This window comes from Apaloderma vittatum, unplaced genomic scaffold (genome assembly GCF_000703405.1).
Source record: "Apaloderma vittatum isolate BGI_N311 unplaced genomic scaffold, ASM70340v1 scaffold22409, whole genome shotgun sequence".
Classification (NCBI taxonomy): domain Eukaryota; kingdom Metazoa; phylum Chordata; class Aves; order Trogoniformes; family Trogonidae; genus Apaloderma; species Apaloderma vittatum.
The window spans coordinates 3,130-24,495 of NW_009734940.1; the positions used below are offsets into that span (position 1 = coordinate 3,130).

The 21,366-nt window shown below is 45.0% G+C and overlaps 1 protein-coding gene across 1 annotated transcript; it reads right to left on the reverse strand.

Moving 5' to 3' along the window:
* Positions 1-10,845: 10,845 nt before the first annotated feature.
* RTCB (RNA 2',3'-cyclic phosphate and 5'-OH ligase) lies at positions 10,846-21,272 on the reverse strand. Its single transcript, XM_009876447.1, has 11 exons — positions 21,224-21,272; positions 20,688-20,755; positions 18,843-18,942; positions 17,460-17,616; positions 16,700-16,856; positions 16,402-16,561; positions 15,228-15,403; positions 14,456-14,644; positions 13,854-13,964; positions 13,039-13,158; positions 10,846-11,170 (listed from the first exon to the last, which is right to left on the reverse strand). Exons 1-11 carry the CDS (start codon positions 21,270-21,272, stop codon positions 11,063-11,065), a joined length of 1,395 nt encoding a protein of 464 aa, XP_009874749.1. The 3' UTR covers positions 10,846-11,062.
* Between the last annotated feature and the right edge of the window lie 94 nt (positions 21,273-21,366).

Consider the following 21,366-nt stretch of genomic DNA (forward strand, 5'->3'; position numbering starts at 1 on the left):
CCTGCTGGAAAGCAGCCCCATAGAGAAAGACCTTGGAGTCCTAGTGGACAGTAAGTTGTCCATGGGACAGCAATGTGCCCTTGTGGCCAAGAGGGCCAATGGGATCCTGGGGTGCATTAAGAAAAATGCATCCAGCGGGTCTAGGGAGGTTCTCCTCTCCCTCCACTCTGCTCTGATGAGACCACACCTGGAATACTCTGTCAAGTTTTGGACTTCTCAGTTCAAGAGAGACAGGGACCTACTGGAGAGAGGCCAATGGAGAGCTACGAGGATGATAAAAGGACTTGAACATCTCTCCTATGAAGAGAGATTGAGAGAACTGGGGCTGTTTAATCTTCAAAGGAGACAGCTGAGAGGGGATCTTATTAACGTATATAAATATCTGAGGGGTGGGTGTCAAGAGGAAGGGGACAATCTCTTTGAAGTGGTGCCCCGTAATAGGACATGGAATAATGGGTTTAAGTTAGAACATAGGAAGTTCCACCTCAACATGATTAGAAACTTCTTTACTGTGAGGGTGACGGAGCACTGGCACAGGCTGCCCAGAGAGGTTGTGGGGTCTCCTCCTCTGCTTTCAAAACCTGCCTGGATGTGTTCCTGTGTGGCTGCCGTAGGGGATCCTGCTCTGGCAGGGGGGTTGGACTAGATAATCTCTAGATGTCCTTTCCAACTCCCCACATTCTATGATTCTATGATTCTATATCTTACACAAATTATCAAGAGTGGCGGGGACAAAGAAATCTCTTTGCTGTTCTATCATGCCATTGATGCCACCTGCATCCTCCTTGCTAAGAGCACCCTACTGCTGGCTGATGCAAACCATTGCTGAAGCCAGGATAAAAGCCATGAAAATCGCTGCCCAGTTAGACTTTTGCCTCCCTCAGCACCCCAGCCCCAGCAGTATGCCTCCCTCTGCACCCCCAGTTCACAGGGGGGATGCCCCATGCAAGTGGTGGTGGCATATCCCAAGGCCCTTGTAAGGACAGATCAAAACTGAGCACCTACACCATGTCATGCTGACATGCTGTGCAAATATGAGGCTTTTTTATGTGTGGCACGCTCTGTAGCTTTGCGATTAGCTGTGCAATGAAAGCTTCAAAAGTTCCATTTACATTAACAAGCCCATAAAGCATAAGGTTATTAAATGTTGTTTATAGTACCCTGTCTGAGAAGCTCACTCAGTTACCAGCTGGTTCAATTTTTACTAAAAGCAAGTTTCACAAGGGTGCCAAGTTGTATCTCTGTGTGTTGGGGGAGCTTGTATTGAAAAGCCAAGAAAATCAGCAGCAATGCCATCATCACGCAATGGCTGAATTGCTTTGTAGTAGGGGCGGTCAGTGTTTTCAGAGACAAATGAAATATGTTAATTTTGTAATTGAAAAAGATTTAAATGTTTTGCAATGTATTTTTGGTAAAACTTTTTTTAGCATTGGTTACTTTCTGTGAACCATACTAGAATTTTACTGAGGTCGTTGTCTTAAAGAGCATATTTCACATTTGCGTCTTTGGTGAAAAACTCACAGTTTGGGTCATTTAATCACCTAGTAATCATCACAAAACCTAATAAAGTTATTGCATATGTGGAGTGATGGCTATCAGAACGATTCCCTGACCTGTATACTAAAGAAGCTGTGGGTGGGCAAGAGATGGTCATGCAGAGTGACGACTGGGTGAGAGCAATACGGCCAGTGTGCCACCGTGCAGGCCAGGCATTTGCAGAGAGCAGCTGGATAGGCATGTTTGGGGAAAAATTAGTTTAGACTGATTTAAAGGAGGTGCTTGTTGACGTGCTGGGAAAGGATCCCAAGGTTTCATCCACATGGGCTTACTGGGAAGGTGACATTAAAAGCACATTTACAGTCTCAGGGGTTTTTTTTTTTTCCACAAGGAGCAAGGCAGAGTAGAAAAGCTCCAAAGCTTTGGAGAGTGAGTGAGATCCCTGAAAGATGAAATGCTTTTTTTTCCTTGAGGTTTCTTGGGATAGAGGTTTTTGGAAAATAGGTTTTATAGAGAAATTTCCAGTACGTCTTCATTTCAGCCAGGCTATAGATATAAAAATACTACGATACAGATGGTCCCAATGGAAAGCATGCATAAGCCAGGCTATCGGACAGCACTAGGAGTATGTTCTACCTGGTACAATTATGGATGTGAGATAACACCTACATGGTTAACTCATATCTCTCCTTTCTTTCTAGTTTTTTATCCTAGATTCAGTGGGAGAAATTCACCCCTTCATGAAAGATCTGGCAGCTCCCTCTGAGTCCTGAACTCTATCCAAATGATAATTATACCTGTTTGAAATCCAGGAGCCGAGAAGTAGCCTCCAGCCACTCAACAAAGGCTGCTGCAGCACTCCAAGGAAGTGGTGCCGACACTTCCCTTCTCCTTGTCTGCCTCCTGCTGCAACACATTTGCTGAGTTTCCGAAGCCTCTAAGGCTTTTCCAGAGATCTGGTGGAACCAGATCTGGTATCTCATGAAGTATCATCACATGCAAAGACAAAGAGATACTCCCCACAGGCATAGTTAATGCAGACAAACCTTAATGGCTTTTTTTTTTTTGTTTACCCTCTAGTTGCAGATGTATAATTAATCTCTGTTCAGTTTTATACGTTTGATCTGCTTCTTTTAGGCTTCAGATATCTTTGAAGGAAGGGGAAGCCCCCATGATTTGATCTGCAGGACCTAGGATACGCTTGGTGGTTACGTGTGCAGGTCCGCTGTGCCCAGTGCCAGTCAGATGTGGAAGGCTCCTGGTTCACAGACGTGAGTCAAGAGGGCAGGGGCTGAGGTGCTTCTCAAGCTGGGCCTCATGAGCCTTGACACCCCAAGTCACCATTTTCTGCAGGGCTCTCATGAGCAGTGAGAGTACCTACAGCACCGTGATGGAAACCTTCTGCAGAAAAGAAGAGTTAATCTTCCCGCAAATGGACCCTGCCAGTCCACGCTTCTGCAGCGTAAAAGAAATGAAAGGTGTGGAGATGAAAAACGTATCCACTTCAAACAGGGAAATTTCCATTTGAAGTGCTGTCTCGAGTCAAATCCTCCCCAGCAGCAGCACTTTTTTTTCCCCCTCAGTAGTGTGTATCAATTTCTTCTGAAAACAGTTTCATGGCTTCGGGATAAACAAGCCCAACTCCATTGGTATTATATTTTACAACTACAGACAGACCATGGAGATTAAAATTCTTTGGCTGAGTCACCAAAGATGGGGAGGGGGGAGGCGGGTCCGCCGGCTGTCGTGAAAGGCGGGTTGAACACAAAACAGATCAAATCCAACCTTTCATCCCTGGCGGTGCCATGGTGGAAGGAGGAAGACCGATGCAGGCGGCGAGGGCAGAGCTGAGGGGACATAGTCACAAGGGGCCCTGCATGCTGTGGAGATGGAGGTCGTGGCTCCTTGTCCTAGCACGGCAGCTGACTCAGGACTTGGGAAGCCTCAGGGCTCTTCACTCCTTATGGCACAATATTAATTGCTCATTTCCCTGGCAAACGTGAGTAGCCAAATATGAAAATCATTTCCGGTGGAGCCACAAGGGTTTTGGTTTTGTTTTGTTTTCCTGATGAAACCAAAGGCCTCCCTTAAATCTTTTCTTCCCTGAAGTGCAGTGTTTTGGTTTGATCTCTGGATTTTTGGAAGTCCTTCACAAAGTAAAGCAAAACGAAACCCTGCGTGCTGACATGCATTGCTGAGATGTTTTCCTCCTCTCCCACCTTCCCAGCTAAACACCCTGATGAATTTGATGTGAAGTCTAGATGTCAAATATGCTTTATCAGAAAAAAAAAAAAAAATCTGCTGAAGGAAAACCACCCTAGCTTGCCCTGGAAAACAGCCTTCACCGGGACAGTAGCCAAAGGGAGCTGGTTTAGGCCATTGGAGGAAGCCTCTCTGATTGAGGCTGCCTTGTGCAGAACTTTAGAATCATAGAATGGCCTAGGCTGGAAGGGACCTTAGAGATCATTTAATCCAACCTCCCTGTCATGGGCAGGGATGCCTCTCAACTAGATCAGGCAACACATGGGGACTGAACGGGGATCGAACCCGTGACCTTGGTGTTATCCGCACCACACTCTAACCGACTGAGCTAACCAGCCCCTAATCCCTTTGCACAGAGGGAACTCGAGCCAGGCAGAAGCTGCCACCAGATTATTTTCTCTTACAGTGCATATTTTTTAATTTCATCTGATTATGGTTTTACATTCCAGCATTCAGCCCACTTGCTACTCGTCCACACTAGGTGTTACCCTTGCAAGTCAGGGAGACGGGTAGTTCTGGCCTAACACTGGGACTTTGTGAAGAAGTCCTCCAAGAGCCTTTGCTGACTTTCTGCACAACTGAACATATTCAAAACTTCGTTAACTTGCTTCACACCCAGAATGTGTCCAGAGTCTAGATAGCTGCTCTCCAGGAACCGGTCTATAATGGAGGATTCACTGTCTGCCAGAGGAACAGGGAGGAAAGGAGACAGCAATGGTGCTCTTGGCTGCTATTGATAATCATCAAATAGTTTGAATTCCTGCCCAAGAGACAAGGACACTAGTATTTGTCTCGCAAACAAGGCTCCATGTTTCTCAATCAAGATAAAACTCCTACCTCTCCGCTGACCATTAATGGAACTGCTCATAGGGTCTGGCAGGAAGAGCAGCCAGAAGCCTGCGTGTCTCCTGAACTAACAGGGTTTTGGGAGGCCTTGCCTGGATCATCTGCAACCCTGGGACTGATGTGGAGAGGAATGGGGAGAAAAGGAGGCATAAGCTCCTTCCAGAGCAGCAGCACACAGCTTCTGGCACATCATGGGCCTAGGAGCAAGGATCTCTCTCGCTCCCTGGCTCGTTGCCTTGCAGGTTCCCCATCATCACCCTGAGACCCCTTCCCTGGGGAGGTTTCTGCACTATGGAGGTACCCATCAGCTTTGCGGGCCCGTGGGGGAGGAGAGCACCCGGTGCTGCCTGCATAGCCCTGCCTGCACCTAAAGGCACCCTCCTGCCAGCACAGCCCCATGTCTTGGTCTGAGCAAAGAAGTTTCCACAGGTGGAGAAGTTTCCTCTCCACCCCAGGACTCAGTTCGCCCACCACAGAGGGGCTTCAGCCCTGCAGACACCCACAGGCTTGTGTCAGGAAGGAGGTGGACAAAGTTCTTTCTGGGCTAAACTTAAAATATACTTTCTGGGCTAAACTTAAAATACACAGATAGTCAAAATACTCAAAATGGAGAGGAAAATACTCAAAATACCCCAAAAAATTAAAATGGAGAAAGAAGTGCTCACCACAGTCCTTTCTGTATGTGCCTGATAAAACCCACTCCTATTAGGGGTGAATGGAGAAAATCTCTTCAGCAACAGCTACAGTATAAATACCCTCCAGGGGAAAAAATAATTTACAGTGATACTTTTTTCTTCCTCATCCAAGGAGTGGTTAAGGATTTGGCAGGGAAACAGTGGAGGAGCTGAGCAGCCTTCCTGTGATTTTAAATCTTCACTTGTCTGTGAATGCCACAAATTTATAGCCCAACAATAACAAGCATTAATTAAACAACCAGCTTGCTTTTTATTATTATGTTTTTTTAGATTAAAAGCACAAACAGGTAACAATTCTTAAAATCCAAGAGTTGGGTAACCAGGTGATTTATTGGCAAGGCATTCCTCCAGCTGGGAAACCCACCTTTTCCTTCTATCTGGAACTGCAAGAAAAAAAGCCATGGAATTTTATCACTTTTTGGCTATACAACCCACAGCTTGATACCTGAGGACAGAAAGAAAGCATGGCACTGGTACTCCAAGACCCAGATGCTGTAAACCAAAGGGCTCACGTTTGCTTGCCACAGGGAGATGCTGCCGCGTGCAGGGCCCAGGGAGGTTTTAGTGGCTGGTCTGTCTTTCCCTTTTGTGAAAAGCAACAATTTGGGCAGAAGCACATGTGGTTGCTCGTGCTGATGTAAAAGAGCTAAGGCGAAGCTCTGCGCAATGTGCCTGCTTCTCATCTCCCTACTTTTCCCTTAAATTTTGTTATAAAACCCTAATGTCCTGTCCTTAAGTGTATATATTCACAAATGCTGGCAGTCTGCTGTTCTCCCTGGGCGGCTCTTCCCTACAAGGGTGCTCAGGTTTGATAATCTCCTACTGCTTAATTGACAGAGGTAATAACCTGCTGCTCTAATGCATCAGGGCTTGGACCTTATCGCGCACACACCCACTGCTACATCTTCCCCTGTGGGAACTGCCCCTTCCTTCCCCTTGGGTGCCTGTGGGGAACCCCTCCCCATCCATTTCTTCTCCCCCTCTTGACAGACGGCAGGGCAACAGGTTGCCTGGATTTGCATTCCACAGGGAAGAGCAGAATGTCCAACCTACCTGACTTCCCACCCCATGCCAGCTGACCGGGGTTGGGAATGCAGAGGGGAAGAGCCTGGGCTCCCACCTCAGCTCCTCAACATGAGGCAAAGCTTGCACAGGGGAATACAAGAAGTTGGTGCCTCACTTTCCTCAGGCACCGAGGGAGGGGAGAAAGGAGGAAAATATTTTCCTATCTTCCAACAACCTGCTGGGCAAAGCCGATTCTAAGCAAAAACCAGGGTGCTAGCTGTAGCTTGGCTGCAGTGGGGGACCTGAGGAATAATAATCTGGGCTGACCCTGGCACATCTTTTTAGGAACAGGCTCCATCACAAGGCTGACTCAAACACCTCAGTGTGTGAGGGCAGCCCAGGTCCTGCATGTCTTTTGCTAAACTAGTAAATGTTAGATTAAGTGCTGGCAGATGACTTTGTTTCCATTTCTTGGTCCTAATCTCTGCAATTAAGACTAGTGATTATTTTGGTTTCTGAACTTTTATATACAATGTGAAGCGAAGCAGTTTCCTGGGCGCAGTAAGATCAGGATGTGCTTGGCACCGTGAAAGCCAGCAGCAGCTCAGGCTGGTGATTGCTTGGTTGGTGCCTGAAGAGGCCAAATTGTTCATCTCTCTAGGGCGATGAGAGGCTTTTCTGTGCCCCTGCTCTCCCACATCACATATGGCTTTGGCACTCACCCTCGCTGCAGGGAAGGACCTCCGCCCTCCTGTTATGTATTGCAATTAAAAAACAAAACACAAAAACTCACCAGCAACCACATAATTATTGGTGGTTCATGAGGTACCACCTTCCTCTCCCTCCCACAGTGCAGGGGATGAAGCACCTGCGCCTGGTATCGCCCTGGAGCTGCAGAGCTCATGCTTTTCTTCTGTACACCTCCCACTGCCACTTCCCCAGGCAGAAAACCAGAGGCACTGGTGATCGAAGTGCCTGGGGCTAGGACAGAGCTCAAGAGAGCAAAGCAAATGCCATATACAAGAGCCTGCTGCTTAATTGAAGCCTTCCTTCTGCAAGCAGGGGAGCGTGTTGGCACATGCTGCAGGAGGGATGTTGCTTTGTCTGATCACTTTGAAGACTGGGGGGGTGGAGGGAGAAGAGAAGAGGCCAGTTAAGTGTGTTTATGTTTGAGAAGAACAAAGGAGAGCGGAGGAGAGGGCGGGGGTGCCTGCGCCAGAGATGTGTCAGAGATCACTTGTTCCTCCTGGGCCAGAACACCAGCCTGGGACCACCAGCGGAGGAGGAAGCAGTGAGTGTGGAGCTGTGTTTAAAGCAGAGAGAGGAAAGTTACAGCAGAGAAAGAAACCTCCCAAGAGAGTCAGGGTGGTGATAAATGCGACACAGTTCAGACACCGGGCTTCCAACCAGTGGGGTGTGCAACACAGTGCAAATATACCACAGCAGAGAGCACTGCAAGCACATACCTTCTTGGGTTCCGGCTTCCGTTCAGGAGGGCTGATTTAGGGGAGTTAGGGAGTGCTGGAGTATGAGAAGTTTAACCAGGTCAAAGAGAAGGAGGCCATCAGCTGCATCCCAGCTCTGCCATCTGCTATGGCAAATGAAACACGGGTTCCCCTGTTTGCCCCACTGCTGGAGGGAGCTGCCTTCCTGGAAGTTCTCACACAGCCCATGGGCTGAGCGCTGACCTTTCTGCTTCGCACTGTGCCCCGGCAAACAGCATCGCCCCAGCACAGGGGATGCATTTAGAGGACTTCCTGAAAGACTCACCCACTACCAGTGAAAGCCTGAAGTGCTTTTCTGTTCGCTATTTAATACTAGGAACAGCACCCAAGGAAGCCCCTGAGCTCACCACGAAGAGTCAGTTCCTAGTAAGAGAGGAAGCACTCGCCTCTGCTCCGCTGTCACCTGCTGCAGCAAGCCCTGTGAGTGCGGAGAGAAGAAAGGTGCCATGGAAGCCACCACCAGAGGTGATACCGTCTACTTACCAGATCCTCTGTTTCGGCAGATCCAATCTGCAAGTTCAACCATCTTGTTCTCAAGCTGAGAGTAAGATAAGCGCAGTGAGTTGTGTGTTCTCACTAAAAAGAAACCTGCGTCCAAGGACTGGGTTTACTGCACTGGCTGAAGGCAGACTGAATGCAGATACTGTGTGCAAGCCCCAAGGCCAGCAAATCTTCTGCTGGAGGTCATCACACAGACGACTGAATCAACTACAGGAAGAGATTTAAGTGCCTGTGGTTGGACAAAGGTGTGCAACAGTTCAGGGGTATGGTACAGACAAGGATCTCCCACCTGTGGTTTCCCACCTAAAAAAAAAAAAAAAAGAAGAAAAAAACCCTTAATAATAATTCGCCAAAGCTGTTGCAGTCTTTGTTGAAGGAAGACCATCGGACATTGATATTTCTGGGTTCTCAGTAACCTTCCTTGGAAGCAGAGGTGGTTCAATAACCACACCGTGTTGCCAGAATGCTTCTGCAGAATCACCTCTATTTCAGCACATAAAAGTTTCCTTTCCTACCTACTAATTTTTTGAATTCATTTTTTAAAGTGCATATTAAAAAAAGCTACTGGACTGGCCTATTTGGAGAAGAGACTTGAATCAGAAAAACATCAGGTTTAAATGAAGAACTGGGGACATCTTACATTTTTACTCTTACTTTTTAGGTGATTAGGATACCAGGCTTCTCCTCTATAAAGCATAACATATAAACAAAACTAGTACTAGCTTTGCAACGGCAAATGAAAACTGACAGCATTTCTCACATTCCTAACCGAGGATCAGAAGACTTGGGGTGTACATATGAGAGCACCTCCATACTACACGATTTTTTGCTTGTTACAAAAAACCTGATATTTGTCTCTTAACAGAAATGGCAGGTAAAAGTTGAAAGAACTAAGTCTGAGAAATGCTTTTTAAAAAAATTTGTATGTTTTAAGGGTTCCCTTATATTCCACATCAGAGAGTCTAAAATATATATAGACAGAAATTTCTGCGCAGAACAGGCACTTCTGCAGAAGATTTAAGACCAAGAACTTGTCTTTTAGTCACTGGAGGCTAATTCACATTTCTAAGTGAAATGATTTTTGTTTTTAACTTAGCAAGGGTGTCCCAGACCTCAGGGATGGCAATCTAGAACAATTCCACTGGAGAAAGCAGGGAAAACCAAGAAACTATCTGTGAAGTCAGAGCCACAAGGGCTCACAGCAGTGACTGTTACTGCATGTGCTGCTTCTGAACCTGCAGCAAATGCAGTGTTTGAACCCAAGAAACAAATAAGCACAAAGCTATTAGGACAGTGAAGTGCCATTACACCTCCCGAGATCAACAGGCTTCACCTAAGATCTTAACCTTAAAGGGATATTTCATCAAAAGGCACTCAAGTCCCATCAATCACCATCTGCTCCTTTTACACGAGTCCCTGGCACAGCTCCACTCTTTCGAGGATTTATTTTCCTCCAGCCGCCCCCTTGTGTCTGTGCACAGGCTTACAGGCAACCTCCATCCTCTATCCCATGATGTGGACCCAGCAGGCCCCCAAAAAAGCCAGATTGTAGCCATCACGCTCTTGTCATAACCAGATGGAGAAAATGGCACTGCATTGCCCTTCTCCTGTATCCTGCAAGTAATTCTGTCATCTGCATGTTCGTTCCCGAGACCCATCGGTCGACGTCACAAAACGTGACGGGTCTCAAGCTCATATAGGTACTTAATTTGGACAACAGACACTTTAGCTGCAGCATAAAAACAACACAGACACACAGCAGCGTTCATCTTCCCGTTTTATTTGTAATCCCCAAAATGATCCAGTGGGGATGGTCAGCTTCCCCTCCAGTCTTGGTTAATGAATGTAAAACAAAAATCAGAAGTCACATCGTACAGGACCTGACCCTGCAACTGGACTCACTTAAACGAGCGCTGTAGGACACGGGAAGCAGTCTTACCCAATCCAACTTTTACATGCTTTGAACTTTGTAAAATATTGCATTAGCAACATCTCTAAGTTGTTAAGTCACAACTTTTACTGGGAAACAAAACCCCTCTCAGAGCAACATACTGAGTTCTAACAGCATTTCCATTTAAACTGTGGAACACCTACTTGTACTGAGACAAGTACTCCAGGTGCTGAATTAAACAGGAGAGAGTGGGAGAAGAGGGGAGGACTGTGCCTCAAGCTTAGCTAGTCCCTCTCAACCCAAGTGGGAGACCGCTCCCAACTCCAGATTTCTTGCCCAGTTGCCACAAAACATGCAACAATATAGACTATGTGTAAAGGTATCTGCAAACAGAGCAACCTCTCCCTGCCCAGAAGCATCATACCCTGCTTATCCGAGTATTTGCACATGCAGAACGAGCTCCAGGCACTCAGGTGTGCAGACAGCATCTGGCTGATACACCGTCTTTGCTGATGGAGGTGGTCTTGCAGCTACAGCAAGTAGTGACAACTCAGGCAAGTCTGAAGTCCTGCCTGTGGAATCACCAGGCAAATGGGGGAGGGTCTGCATATAAAAACCAAGACTTCCTTATTTCTTTCCCCACAAGAAAAGAACACCATATAACAAGGAGGGGAGGGGGAGGCATTAATTATGCCTAGGAGTGGTTAGAAATAGGGGTATCATCAAGTGTTGTGTTTTCAGAACGGGGATGTGATATCTGAGAATCCTACAGAGTCCAAGAGGTGTGGGAAGATGATGGCTCTAGTCAGCTTTGTATAAGGCCTGGAGATGTCAGTGCATTTCTGCTGCCTTGTCAGCTGCTAGCCTTTTATAACAGCAATAGGTCTTAGTTTAATGGCTTTCTTGCTGATGCCAGCTGCATGGCAGGTGTTAACCACATCTGTCACGTTCTTGTAAGACTCTGGTGCCTGGAGGAGATAAAAAATAAAAAGGACAAAATATAAACAACCCAAAGTCACAAGAAGTTAGATGTAGGCTTCTGATATTCCCTCTTCTCTTTGCAAAAAGTTAATCACATGAATTGAGGGTGTAAAAGTAGGGAAGGCACTGAGAATCTGGCCACGTTAAATATCTATGAAATCTGTGAGATAATTCGCTTCCCAAATAAGCTTTCATTGTGTTTCAGATATGTCACGGGTTAGGGCTGGGCCAGCCACTGAATACTGACAGATGCTCTCTAATCCCCTCTTCCCCAGAAACAGGAAGGAAAAGGGTAGGCAGAGTGACTTGTGGATTGGAAACAGAAAATTAAAACAGCTTTAATGAATATGGAAATAATAAAAATAGAGAACTATATACCTACATACAAAACTGATATTGAGCTATTGAAGTGGAGTCCCTCCCAGACAGCAATCCCCACTGCTGCTGCAGAGCAGGCAGCACCAGGGAAGTCCCAGGCTCAGCGGGGGAGCTGGACACAGGAGCTGGATTCCGAAACTCAGGATTGGGATCAAAGGCAGAAGATGTGCTGGAGTCCTCCTCGGACGCTGGCCATTGAAGAAGAGGGCCTAACCCCTGTGATCCCTCAGTTTTACACTAAATATGACGTATATGGAAAGGAATACTCTTGTTGGTCACCTGTCCTGTCTGTCACTTCCCAGAGGTGCAACCTTTTACTTCCTTGTGACTCCTTTTACTTCCCAGCACACCCAGCGCGGCACACAGAGCCAGTAGTGACCTTGGTCACTATGGGAATAAGTATAAGCAAGAGCCTTTCCACATCCCAGTCCCAGGCAGTAACTGCAAACATCAGGTGTCATCACTGCCAGTAGCACACACTGTGTGCAAAAATGTGCTGTTAACTTCAGAAAGTGCAGCCTTTTAGAAGAGACTGAGCTGGAAAATAAAAATCACTGAACAGAATTGGTTTCGTTTAGCTCAAACCAGGACAAAATAAAATAGTAGCTTTTTTTCGTTCAGTTTTCACTCTATTTGGAGACAATCCAGGCCACTAGCATGTGAGAACATCAAGACTCATTATCTGGCAGGAAGTCATTCCAACTTGCTCCTTACAGACAGCCTTTACAATTTATCTACACTGCCCCTTAGAGCCTGGAATCAGGGCTGAACTCTGGAGCTTCCCGCTCCATTCTGACAAGGAAACTGCTCTTCTTTAGAGAGGTTTTAATGTGACCAATGTGTTTGCAGAACATGAACACCCATAACAGATTAATGCACTCCTATGGGTGAGATTTTGAACAAAAAAAGACATTCTACTGCAGAAATGGAGTTTCAAAGTTAGCTAGCCATTCAGAGTTATCTTCTTCTTCTTGAGTAAATATAGGAATTCATGTTAAAAGAGGTGGATCTCTCATATATAGTCTCACAATACTTACAGCTGTTCAGCTTTATATAAGTTTAAGGCTGAGAGAACATCATTCAGGAAGAGAATCCTCAGAATCATAGAACAGTTTCAGTTGGAAGAGACCTTCAAGATCATAGAGTACAACCTTAAAACATAACTACTTTTGTGACGATCACACACAGACTTCTCAGGGTTCACAGTAACTATCCCTACTGCCAGGCAGGAGAGGGAAACGAACATACCCACCTAAACCTGTGAAACAGGCATCTCCCCATTCATCAGGATTTTAGGGACAGGGAAGACTTCACATTATTTTCCAAAAATCTGGATACAGGAATCACACAAGCTGTGTATTTAGAGAACTAGTGATCACTTAGCACTGTGACGAATCAAGTCACGGCGGGTCCTTTAACTAAGGAGGAAGGTGCCCCCCTTGCCTTCTCCTCTCAGATAATGAAGTAGTAAACTCACTTCTTCCATGACCAGTTTTGGAGAAGCAACACGGATGGCAATGCCCATGTCAGCCAGCTTGTCCAACACATCCTGGAAGTCCAAGTTACGTCGGGATTTGGCTCGAGACAACGCACGACCCTAAGACAGCAGTTTTGTTAGTTCTACTTTTTGTAACGGTTTGGACAGAACTCTTTCTTTTTGAAGAAAAACATTATTATATGATAAGCAATCCCAGAACGGCTGAGGGCACAGCCCACAGCAAGCCACAAAGCAGGAAATTAATTTAGACTTTAGATGATGTGCTCCTCAAAATCCCGCATCTGATGACTAGGAAAGTTTTATGTGTGTAACACACTAGTCTGCAAGTGTCTTTTTATCCAAACCACCTGTCAGACAGTGTTCAGGAGCTGGAATTTTCCTTAAAGTTATTTCTCTTCCTCAATCATCCTTGTCTCACTGTAAATAACAAGAGAGAAAACACCTTCTACCTACTGAGGATTTTATATGGACAGTCTCAGCACAGTTAATTCTTGCTGTTAGCTCAGAGATACCAGAATTTGACAAACTGAGCTCATTCACCACATCATCAGCCTGACCTTTGCCTTGCATAAAGAGGCATCACCTAAATTTTCTGCAGCAGTAGTTAAAACTATTCAGTAAAGGAAAAAGAGGACATTAGCCTGCAGTCATCCTAGGCTTGAATTACTGTGACAAGGCTACACTCTCCTTATGTAACCAACAGATGAATCATATGCTAGATAACTCTTGAACAACCTTGTTCTCTGGACAACAGTCCCATTCCACTCCCTTCCTAAAATGGCTTTTTGACTTACAGCTCCATGGCAAGTAGTTCCAAAGGTCTCAGTCATGCCTTGCTCTGTGCCAGTAAGAACATAACTACAGGTGCCCATAGTCCCACCGATCAATACAGGCTGTCCAGTCAGCTGTGAATGCAAACAAGGATTAATTCACCAAGAAAAAGCCTTAAATACTCATTCTTAATAACAGTATGAGACGAAACATATCTCCAGAAAAGGAGGTCAGGTCCACATTCCTTCAGAGCATCCCTGCTTGCCTCAGGTGCCTGGTGTCAAGGGTTCCAGAGAATTAACTGCACAGAAAGGTGTAGCCCAGCAGATCAAGAGTCTTGTGTCCAACAGACAAGGGAAATCAGGGAAGCCCCATCCTAGGTATGAAGAACTCCCTTCCTTTTCTGATCTTTCAAGCACTGTGAGTGTGGAGCAGAAGAAGGAGCTCAGGGCGCCACCCAAAGATCTAACACACACACACAAGCAGAATGCTGCCATCCCACTAGGGTTCCAGTGCTGTTAGCTCAAAAAAGGAACCCGCAGCATTTGTATCTGTTAGGGACCCTAAAATTGTCAGATTCATCCAGAAGTCTCTTCTGATTTCCTTCCCCCACAGCTAAACTTACTTGATAATCAACAGCGATAAGAGGATGGTGAGGAGGAAAGGCCCTGGTTGATCCCTTTCTGTGCACCAGCAGAGTTCGCTCCTTTCCATCCACTACGTGTTGCTCCACTTTGGCAATGTTGTGAGACACGTCGTAGATAACGTGCATATCAAGGTCATCTGGGGTTGTGTTGAAGACTTTGGCAAAGGCCTAAGAAGAAAGCAAACCAGGACTTGAAATACAAGAAAATACAAGATTTACAATCTTTGTAGGAATCAAAAGGAACAAATTTGCTTGAAGTGTTTCTTACTGGTAAGTCAGTGACCCAGACCCTTGGCACGTCAGGTGAAAAAAATCTCAGTCGAATTCAGTCACAGCAGAACTGAATACAACGCTGCGAAGCATTAGAGAACCCGACTGTCTAGACTGTTTATCTGCCCACTGGCAGTTTTAATGCTGGAATCCAATCAAGTATTAGCTAGACAAATTCTTACAACTCTGAAAAGATCGATTCAGCAGTGTAAAAACAATTTTCTTGAATCATCTTTTAGTTCAAGGCATTTTCAAAAATATTGCCCAAGTGGCTTCTGCAGGTGCAATACAGTGATGCTGTGAGGTTTTAGATGGGATTGCCACGACTGGAGCTTTGTGTCAGTCTCTCCAGAAAATGCAGTTAAAGAAGCACAAAATGAAATTTATGTTAAAAACTGCAGCTACTGCATTTTCTGGGCATCTAGGATAAAGCAGGGGATCTGTACCACAACATTTGCATCAGAGACAACTCTGCTCCTACCTGTCTTGTTAGAAAAGTCATAGAGGAGCGGTTGACCCACGCATAGTTCCCAGCAGCTGCCATTCCCTTCAAGTAATCCTGTCCCTCTGCGGAGGCAATCCTGGCACACGCCAGCTGGCGATCATTCACTATGATTTTGTCACGTTTCATAGCCTTTTCCATAGCCACCAGCGCATCTGGGAAATAAACACAGTAAGTCTAAGTGACTTCCCAATTTTGTTTCAAACTGTGAGATTAACATGGTGGTCTGTAATCTATAGTCTAAAACTGAACACATCCATCCGATGGCCAAACCCGTGGCTTCTTCTCAAATGCAAAAATGAATCTGTGGCAGAACATCGTCAATTCTTTGCCAACAGCATTCCCCAAGATTATTTTTAGAAAGAAAAGTTAACATGCTCATTAACAGGAGGAATTCTCCACTTCAGAGGAAAGCAGTTCAGGCTAGTGATAAATTCTAATAATTTGAGCACTTCACTTGGGCTTAAAACAATGAACATAGATGTAATGCTTTTTCTGTGACCCAAGAACTTAGTCTTTTCTTTTTCTGCTGCAAGAATGCCTGTCTCTGTTACACCAAAGATTACGGACTCACTGTCCTAAGCAAATACACACAAAGCCAGACCCTCAGCCACAGGGGATTTAGTGAAAATCTCCATACTCTCAATTGCAGAATAATTTAGTTTGGAAGGGACTTTTGTGTAGTACTATCACTTGCTCAAGGCAGCTCCAGCTCAATCAGGTTGCTCAGGGTCTTATACAGTCAAGTTTTGAATATCTCCAAGGATGCTGCTTCTACAACCTCTCTAAGCAACCGGTTCCAGCATCTGACCACTTCAATGGTTAAAAAAATAAATGAAATTTCTAGTACCTAGTTGGAATTTCCCATGTTCCAGCATGAGAATACCATCTCTTATCCTGTTGTGTGGACACATAATAGTCGGATCAATACTCCGCACGACCAAAGACAATTAACAGATTGGTTTTAAACTTATCATTGCTAAGAGGCTTGAAAGCATAAGTGAGATCAAGCAGACAAAATTCAAGGCAAGCCCTGTCAAGACGACTCAGAATAGACTCAGCAGTTACACTGTAAGAAATGCTTTTTGGTGCTGCCTTTTGTTGCTGATGGGAATTTGCCTCTTTCTGGGTAGCTACGCCAGTCAGCTCGTACCTGTGGCAACCTGGTGGCCCAGACCTCTGCTGCCACTGTGGATCATCACGCACACCTGCCCTTTGTGGTCGATGCCCATCTTTCTGGCAGCATATTCGTTGTAAATGTCATCCACAACCTGGATCTCGGCGTAATGATTTCCTGCTCCCAGGGTCCCCAGCTGCCAATCACAACACACTGTATCAGATGGTGCTAGTAAAGCAGCCGCTGAGAGCACAGGGGAGAGCTATGGGAATATTGGCAATGGGGAAAATTGAACCCTGGAAGCACCCATAGCCCTCCTGAAACATCACATTACCTGTGGCAGACCCCTCTTCTTTGCTCTGGAGGAGACCTTGTTGGGGTCAGCCTGCAGCATCCTTCCATACTCCTCACAGTGCTCCTTGTCCTCTGCCCAGGCGTAGCCTTCCCGGAGGGACCAGTCCACGCCCATCTCTAGTGCCTCTTCCAAATCCCTGCAATTATCAGACACCCACGTAAGGCAGCTATCCTTGGATATACCCAGAACTTCACTGGATATGGCTCTGAGCAACCTGACGTAACTGTTACCTGCTTTCAGAATTAGCCCTCCTTTGTGCCAGAAGTTGGACAACATGACCTCAAGAGATCCCATCCAACCTTAATTATTCTGTGATTTTATGCTCAGCCCCCAAGTACCTTAACAAGAAGTCTAACTTCTTATTGCTTCATGAAAATCAAGCTCTACAAATATATTAACTTTAGATAGGTCAGTACTTCTTCCTGCTGTGTGAGGAATATCCAGTTTCCTCCCTCGTCCTTTCCAAAACAGTAACTTCACATTCATAGAGGTTTCTGCCAGAAGAAATGAGAACCTATCAAGAATCTCTAGTCATTTCAGGGTTTTAAATGGGGGAAGAAGCAGCTGACTTTGTGCACTAATGACTATATGCCAGTCCTCCTGGTGAAGCACATATGCAGAAAGAAGGTTAAGAATTTCTTTTTTCCTTTCTCAAAGCCTCCCACTGATGAACCTCTCATAAAAATAAACATCAAGTGATGTCCTCTCTAGTGATGTGCACATAAAATCATTCTCTTACTTGGCATTCATGGGGATGACACCTTTGGAGCCAACACCAACAGGAATGTGGTCAAACATAGCCTGGGCAAGCTGCTCCTTCACAGGCTGCACGTCGCTTTCATCCAAATTCGTACGTAATAAGCGGACACCACAGTTGATGTCAAATCCGACACCACCTAGATGTGTAGAGAAATGCACGGAGTTAATAAAGGAAGTGTGCTCATGGTGAGCGCTTGCTGAATATTCATCTTAAATTAGTGTCCCTGCTGACAGGGAGTATGTGCTGAATACTGTAATCTTACACCTTTCAGACACAATACTGCAGAAAAAAAAACATGAAGCCTCAGATTTCGAGACAGCCAAAAATGTCGTCTTGCAGAGAAAAACTTGGAAACTCTTAAAAACTAAACAGTTTTTCAATCCCCAGCACATGCTTTACAGACATCAGCTGTACAATTGCCTACAGAGCTCTGTGTTTACAAAGTTGCTCCAGCAACTCTACCAAGAGAGCTAGACACAGCTATGAAATACACTGTCCACAGAAAGCAGAGAAGATATTCCTGTTCTTCTGCCCAAGGTCACAAAAACCCCAGTTCTTAGCATGGCTGCCTGACGTAAGATGCTTTCAAAAACAAGCCCCTGAAAGCAAGTCCTTTTTCAATCTTCACTGGAATAAATAGTATCTAGTTATAATAAGTAATAAAGACAAGCAATATTAAACTTCAGCGCTTACTGGTTTTGCTTAACTTTTGCTATTTAACAAAAATAAATACTGCAGGGCAAGGCCTAAGGGGAAGGATCCATCGTACCACCTTTGGTATGAAGGTTCTGATATTAACTAGTGCCAGAGTGGAGATACCAGACTAAGAGATCTTGGGTTTTGAGTTAGTCAGGAACACTGGAACTCCCTGAAGCAAACCTGAAACATATCATGTTTCATGACAACCACGAAAGTATCTCCAGACCATCAGTTATTAAAGACAGAGGTTTTTATTAAAAAGACAGACATGTTTAAAGGTCATATTTTTAACAGAGTGTGGAAATATTCTCAAAAGACGTTTTCAAACGTCGCTCAAAGAAAATAACCAATTCTTTACCAGCCTGGTGAAACACAAGTTCAGTCTTGTGCTTTCCCTTCAAAATGGGAGAGTATTGTGAGCCCAAGCCAAAAAATACAAGGGCAATTCTCTCTGTGCTGTTGAGATGATTTCATTGTAATCATTTGCTCCACGAAGAATATAGATTCTGAATGCAAGAATTAAGCACCTTTTAGCTCCCAATTAATTCACATTTTTTTTGCTTTGGTTCCGTATACAAAGCACTGTAAAGACCTACCATTTCAAAAAGTATTTTTATACAGTCCCAGATATTTCTCAGCGCATGTTACGTCAGTCATCCTTACCTGGTGAAACCACTGCTTCAGGATCATTCATATCAAAGGCAGCCATGTTGCCAATGGCAAATCCATAGCCAGAATGGACATCTGGAAGGCCTATTGATCTCTGAAAGAGAATGAAAGAAATTTTAAAGTTTTATGAAACTCTACGCTGCACAGAGTCACCCTGGTTATGCTTTGCCTTGTGGCAGTGGCTGTCACGTTGGCCAACGAATATACGGAAAAGAGAATGGATGCTCATGAGCGAACACATGAATTCAGGCAAGTATCTAAATTCCTGCAGCTACAGGACAGTCAAAGAAAGCAGAGAGCAGATCTTGTTCTGAAGCAATCACCCAGTGGCTAGTCAGCTGAGAAGCCCCCTTGGCTCCACTGACCAGATCTCAAGAAAACTTAAAAGAAGCTGAAGCACCTAAATGTAGCAATTGTCATCTCAAACTGAATTCTAACATAGGTTTTTCTTGGATTCAGTAGTCCTTGTATTCAAAATTTTTCCCAGCAATTGTTTATAAGTAGCATAAAGCAGAGATATAAGATCAAAGATGAGCTTGTCTTTTTCAAGTTCCATCTAGAGACATCTACAATATTTAAATACTGTAAATGTAACAAGGATGGAGTTCAGTGCCATGGAATGGAATCGTAAAACAGTCAGCATTTTTTCTTAGCTGTGTCATCAAACAATGACCAAAGACTGCACCCTGTAGGCAGGAAGAAGTTATCCTCTTAGAATGGTATCCTGACAGGATATCATATAATAAAATAATTCTTTTTATTGAACCTTTTCATTTTACTATAAATTTAAGAAAGGAAGAGCATATACCTACACACCTCCACAAAGTATATGTAGCCCAGCAAGTTTAGCTCAGGACACCATATACAGTACTCCACAACTTCGTGAAGCACAAAAAAAAAAAAAAAAAAAAGAGCCCCACACACCCAGAAAACTGTTGGAAATTGGAACTTTTCAGTGTGTGTTAAACTGTTGCCATACATTGAAAAGAACAATACTTTTCATTGGGATTATGTCCTTCCTCTGCCTTCTCTTGCCACCACGAAGAAATCTCTTGGTGTAGAAATAAAAAGCACACAAATGATTGTAACATCTCTCCTGCAAACTACCAGACAAAATTCCCATTCTAACAGGTTGTTATTATTCTACATTACTCCCTTTTTGGTTGACTATTAAGGCATTTTAACAGCCTTTTACTGCAGCCAGAAATTTAAAACTTTTGCCAAGTCACCAGGAGAAACAACTAAAAAAAAAATTATCATCTGTTCCTTGTATGCAATATTGAAAATGAAAAAAATTTCCATGTCGTATTTAGCACTTCTTAAAGAGTGACACAGCCTAGTATTTTCCTCCTGCATCATTATATCTGACGCTTCACTTCCAAAAACGCATGGGGCAAGAGAAAAGTGTGTTGCATGCACATGAAGGCTCACTACCAACATTAGGGCAGCAACAATAACACAGCCAACAATACCGCCTCCTGCTCTCTCCCCACTTCTCCATGCATTCCAAGTCAGCAGAGGCAACTCAAAAGCAACAGACAGTATAAGCAATGGGAGAAAAGTGGCTCAAGCAAACTGAAATAGCATAAAGCAATACTAGAAAAGCTTCATGTCAAAAGCGAGCTAACAGAGTAAACGGATACTTCTCTTTCTGACACCTCAGTTTTACAGCCTGCCCTTGCAAACACTCCTTATGCAGTGCCAAGTTCCTAGCACACAGACTGTCTTGAAAAGAATATTGGTCCATACCCCTTTTCATAACAGAGTTCCCATTTGGAAAGCAACAACGCCAGGCAAACAGGAACACAAAAAGAGCAAGTTTTCAAAGCAGTTACTCACATGAACAATGCCGGGTAATGCAGCCACATTCCCAATCTGTTTCATAGCAGGCAAAAAGCCACCTGCACCTAAAAAAGAAGGGGAAAAAAGAGTAAGTAATCTGATAATTTATTATGGTAAACATAATGAAGCACTTTCTAAAGAGATTGCTCAAAACACTAGCAAATCAGAAGTCAGCCACCAACAAGCATTCTCATCTGGTATAACGTCCCCGGCATTATGCAGAGCCTGCAGTTTCATTGAACGAAATGTCGTGCTAAAGCCTTCCTTCTGCTGCATTAACCAAGGCAGACAGACCTGTGCTAATAAGAGAAGTGTGTTACCACCCGCCAGCTGTCAGATCTGGATCCAGCAATGTGCCCCAGCTCCACCGAACAGCCAGGCCGCGGCTCCAGCCCCTACCGAAGCTCCTGAGCACAGAAGGCACCGGACAAGGCTGTGCCCGCCCACCCGATCTGGGCACAGGACACGCTACAGCTGCAGGCGCCAGCCCTGAGCTGCTCCCCGGCTGGCAGCGGCTGGCAAGGTGAGAAAACTCGCCAACTGGGATGTGCCCTGGGCCTGCTCCCGCTGCCCCTTCGACATGCCGGCTCCTTCAGGGCCCACGGAGAGCGCGGTGCGAACCCAGGCGCTCAACAAGGCCTCCGAGGCCGCAGCGAGGAGCGGTTCGAGGCTGCCC

What these genes read in the sequence shown, in the direction of transcription:
- RTCB (XM_009876447.1), bottom strand. Translation starts at nt 21,272, where the DNA reads ATGTCGAAGGGGCAGCGGGAGCAGGCCCAGGGCACATCCCAGTTGGCG. An exon ending in TGAAGCAGTGGTTTCACCAG is followed by an intron (nt 17,617 to 18,842) that starts GTAAGGATGACT and finishes CTACACATCTAG; the next exon opens with GTGGTGTCGGATTTGACATC. An exon ending in TTATCGCTGTTGATTATCAA is followed by an intron (nt 13,965 to 14,455) that starts GTAAGTTTAGCT and finishes TTGCATTCACAG; the next exon opens with CTGACTGGACAGCCTGTATT.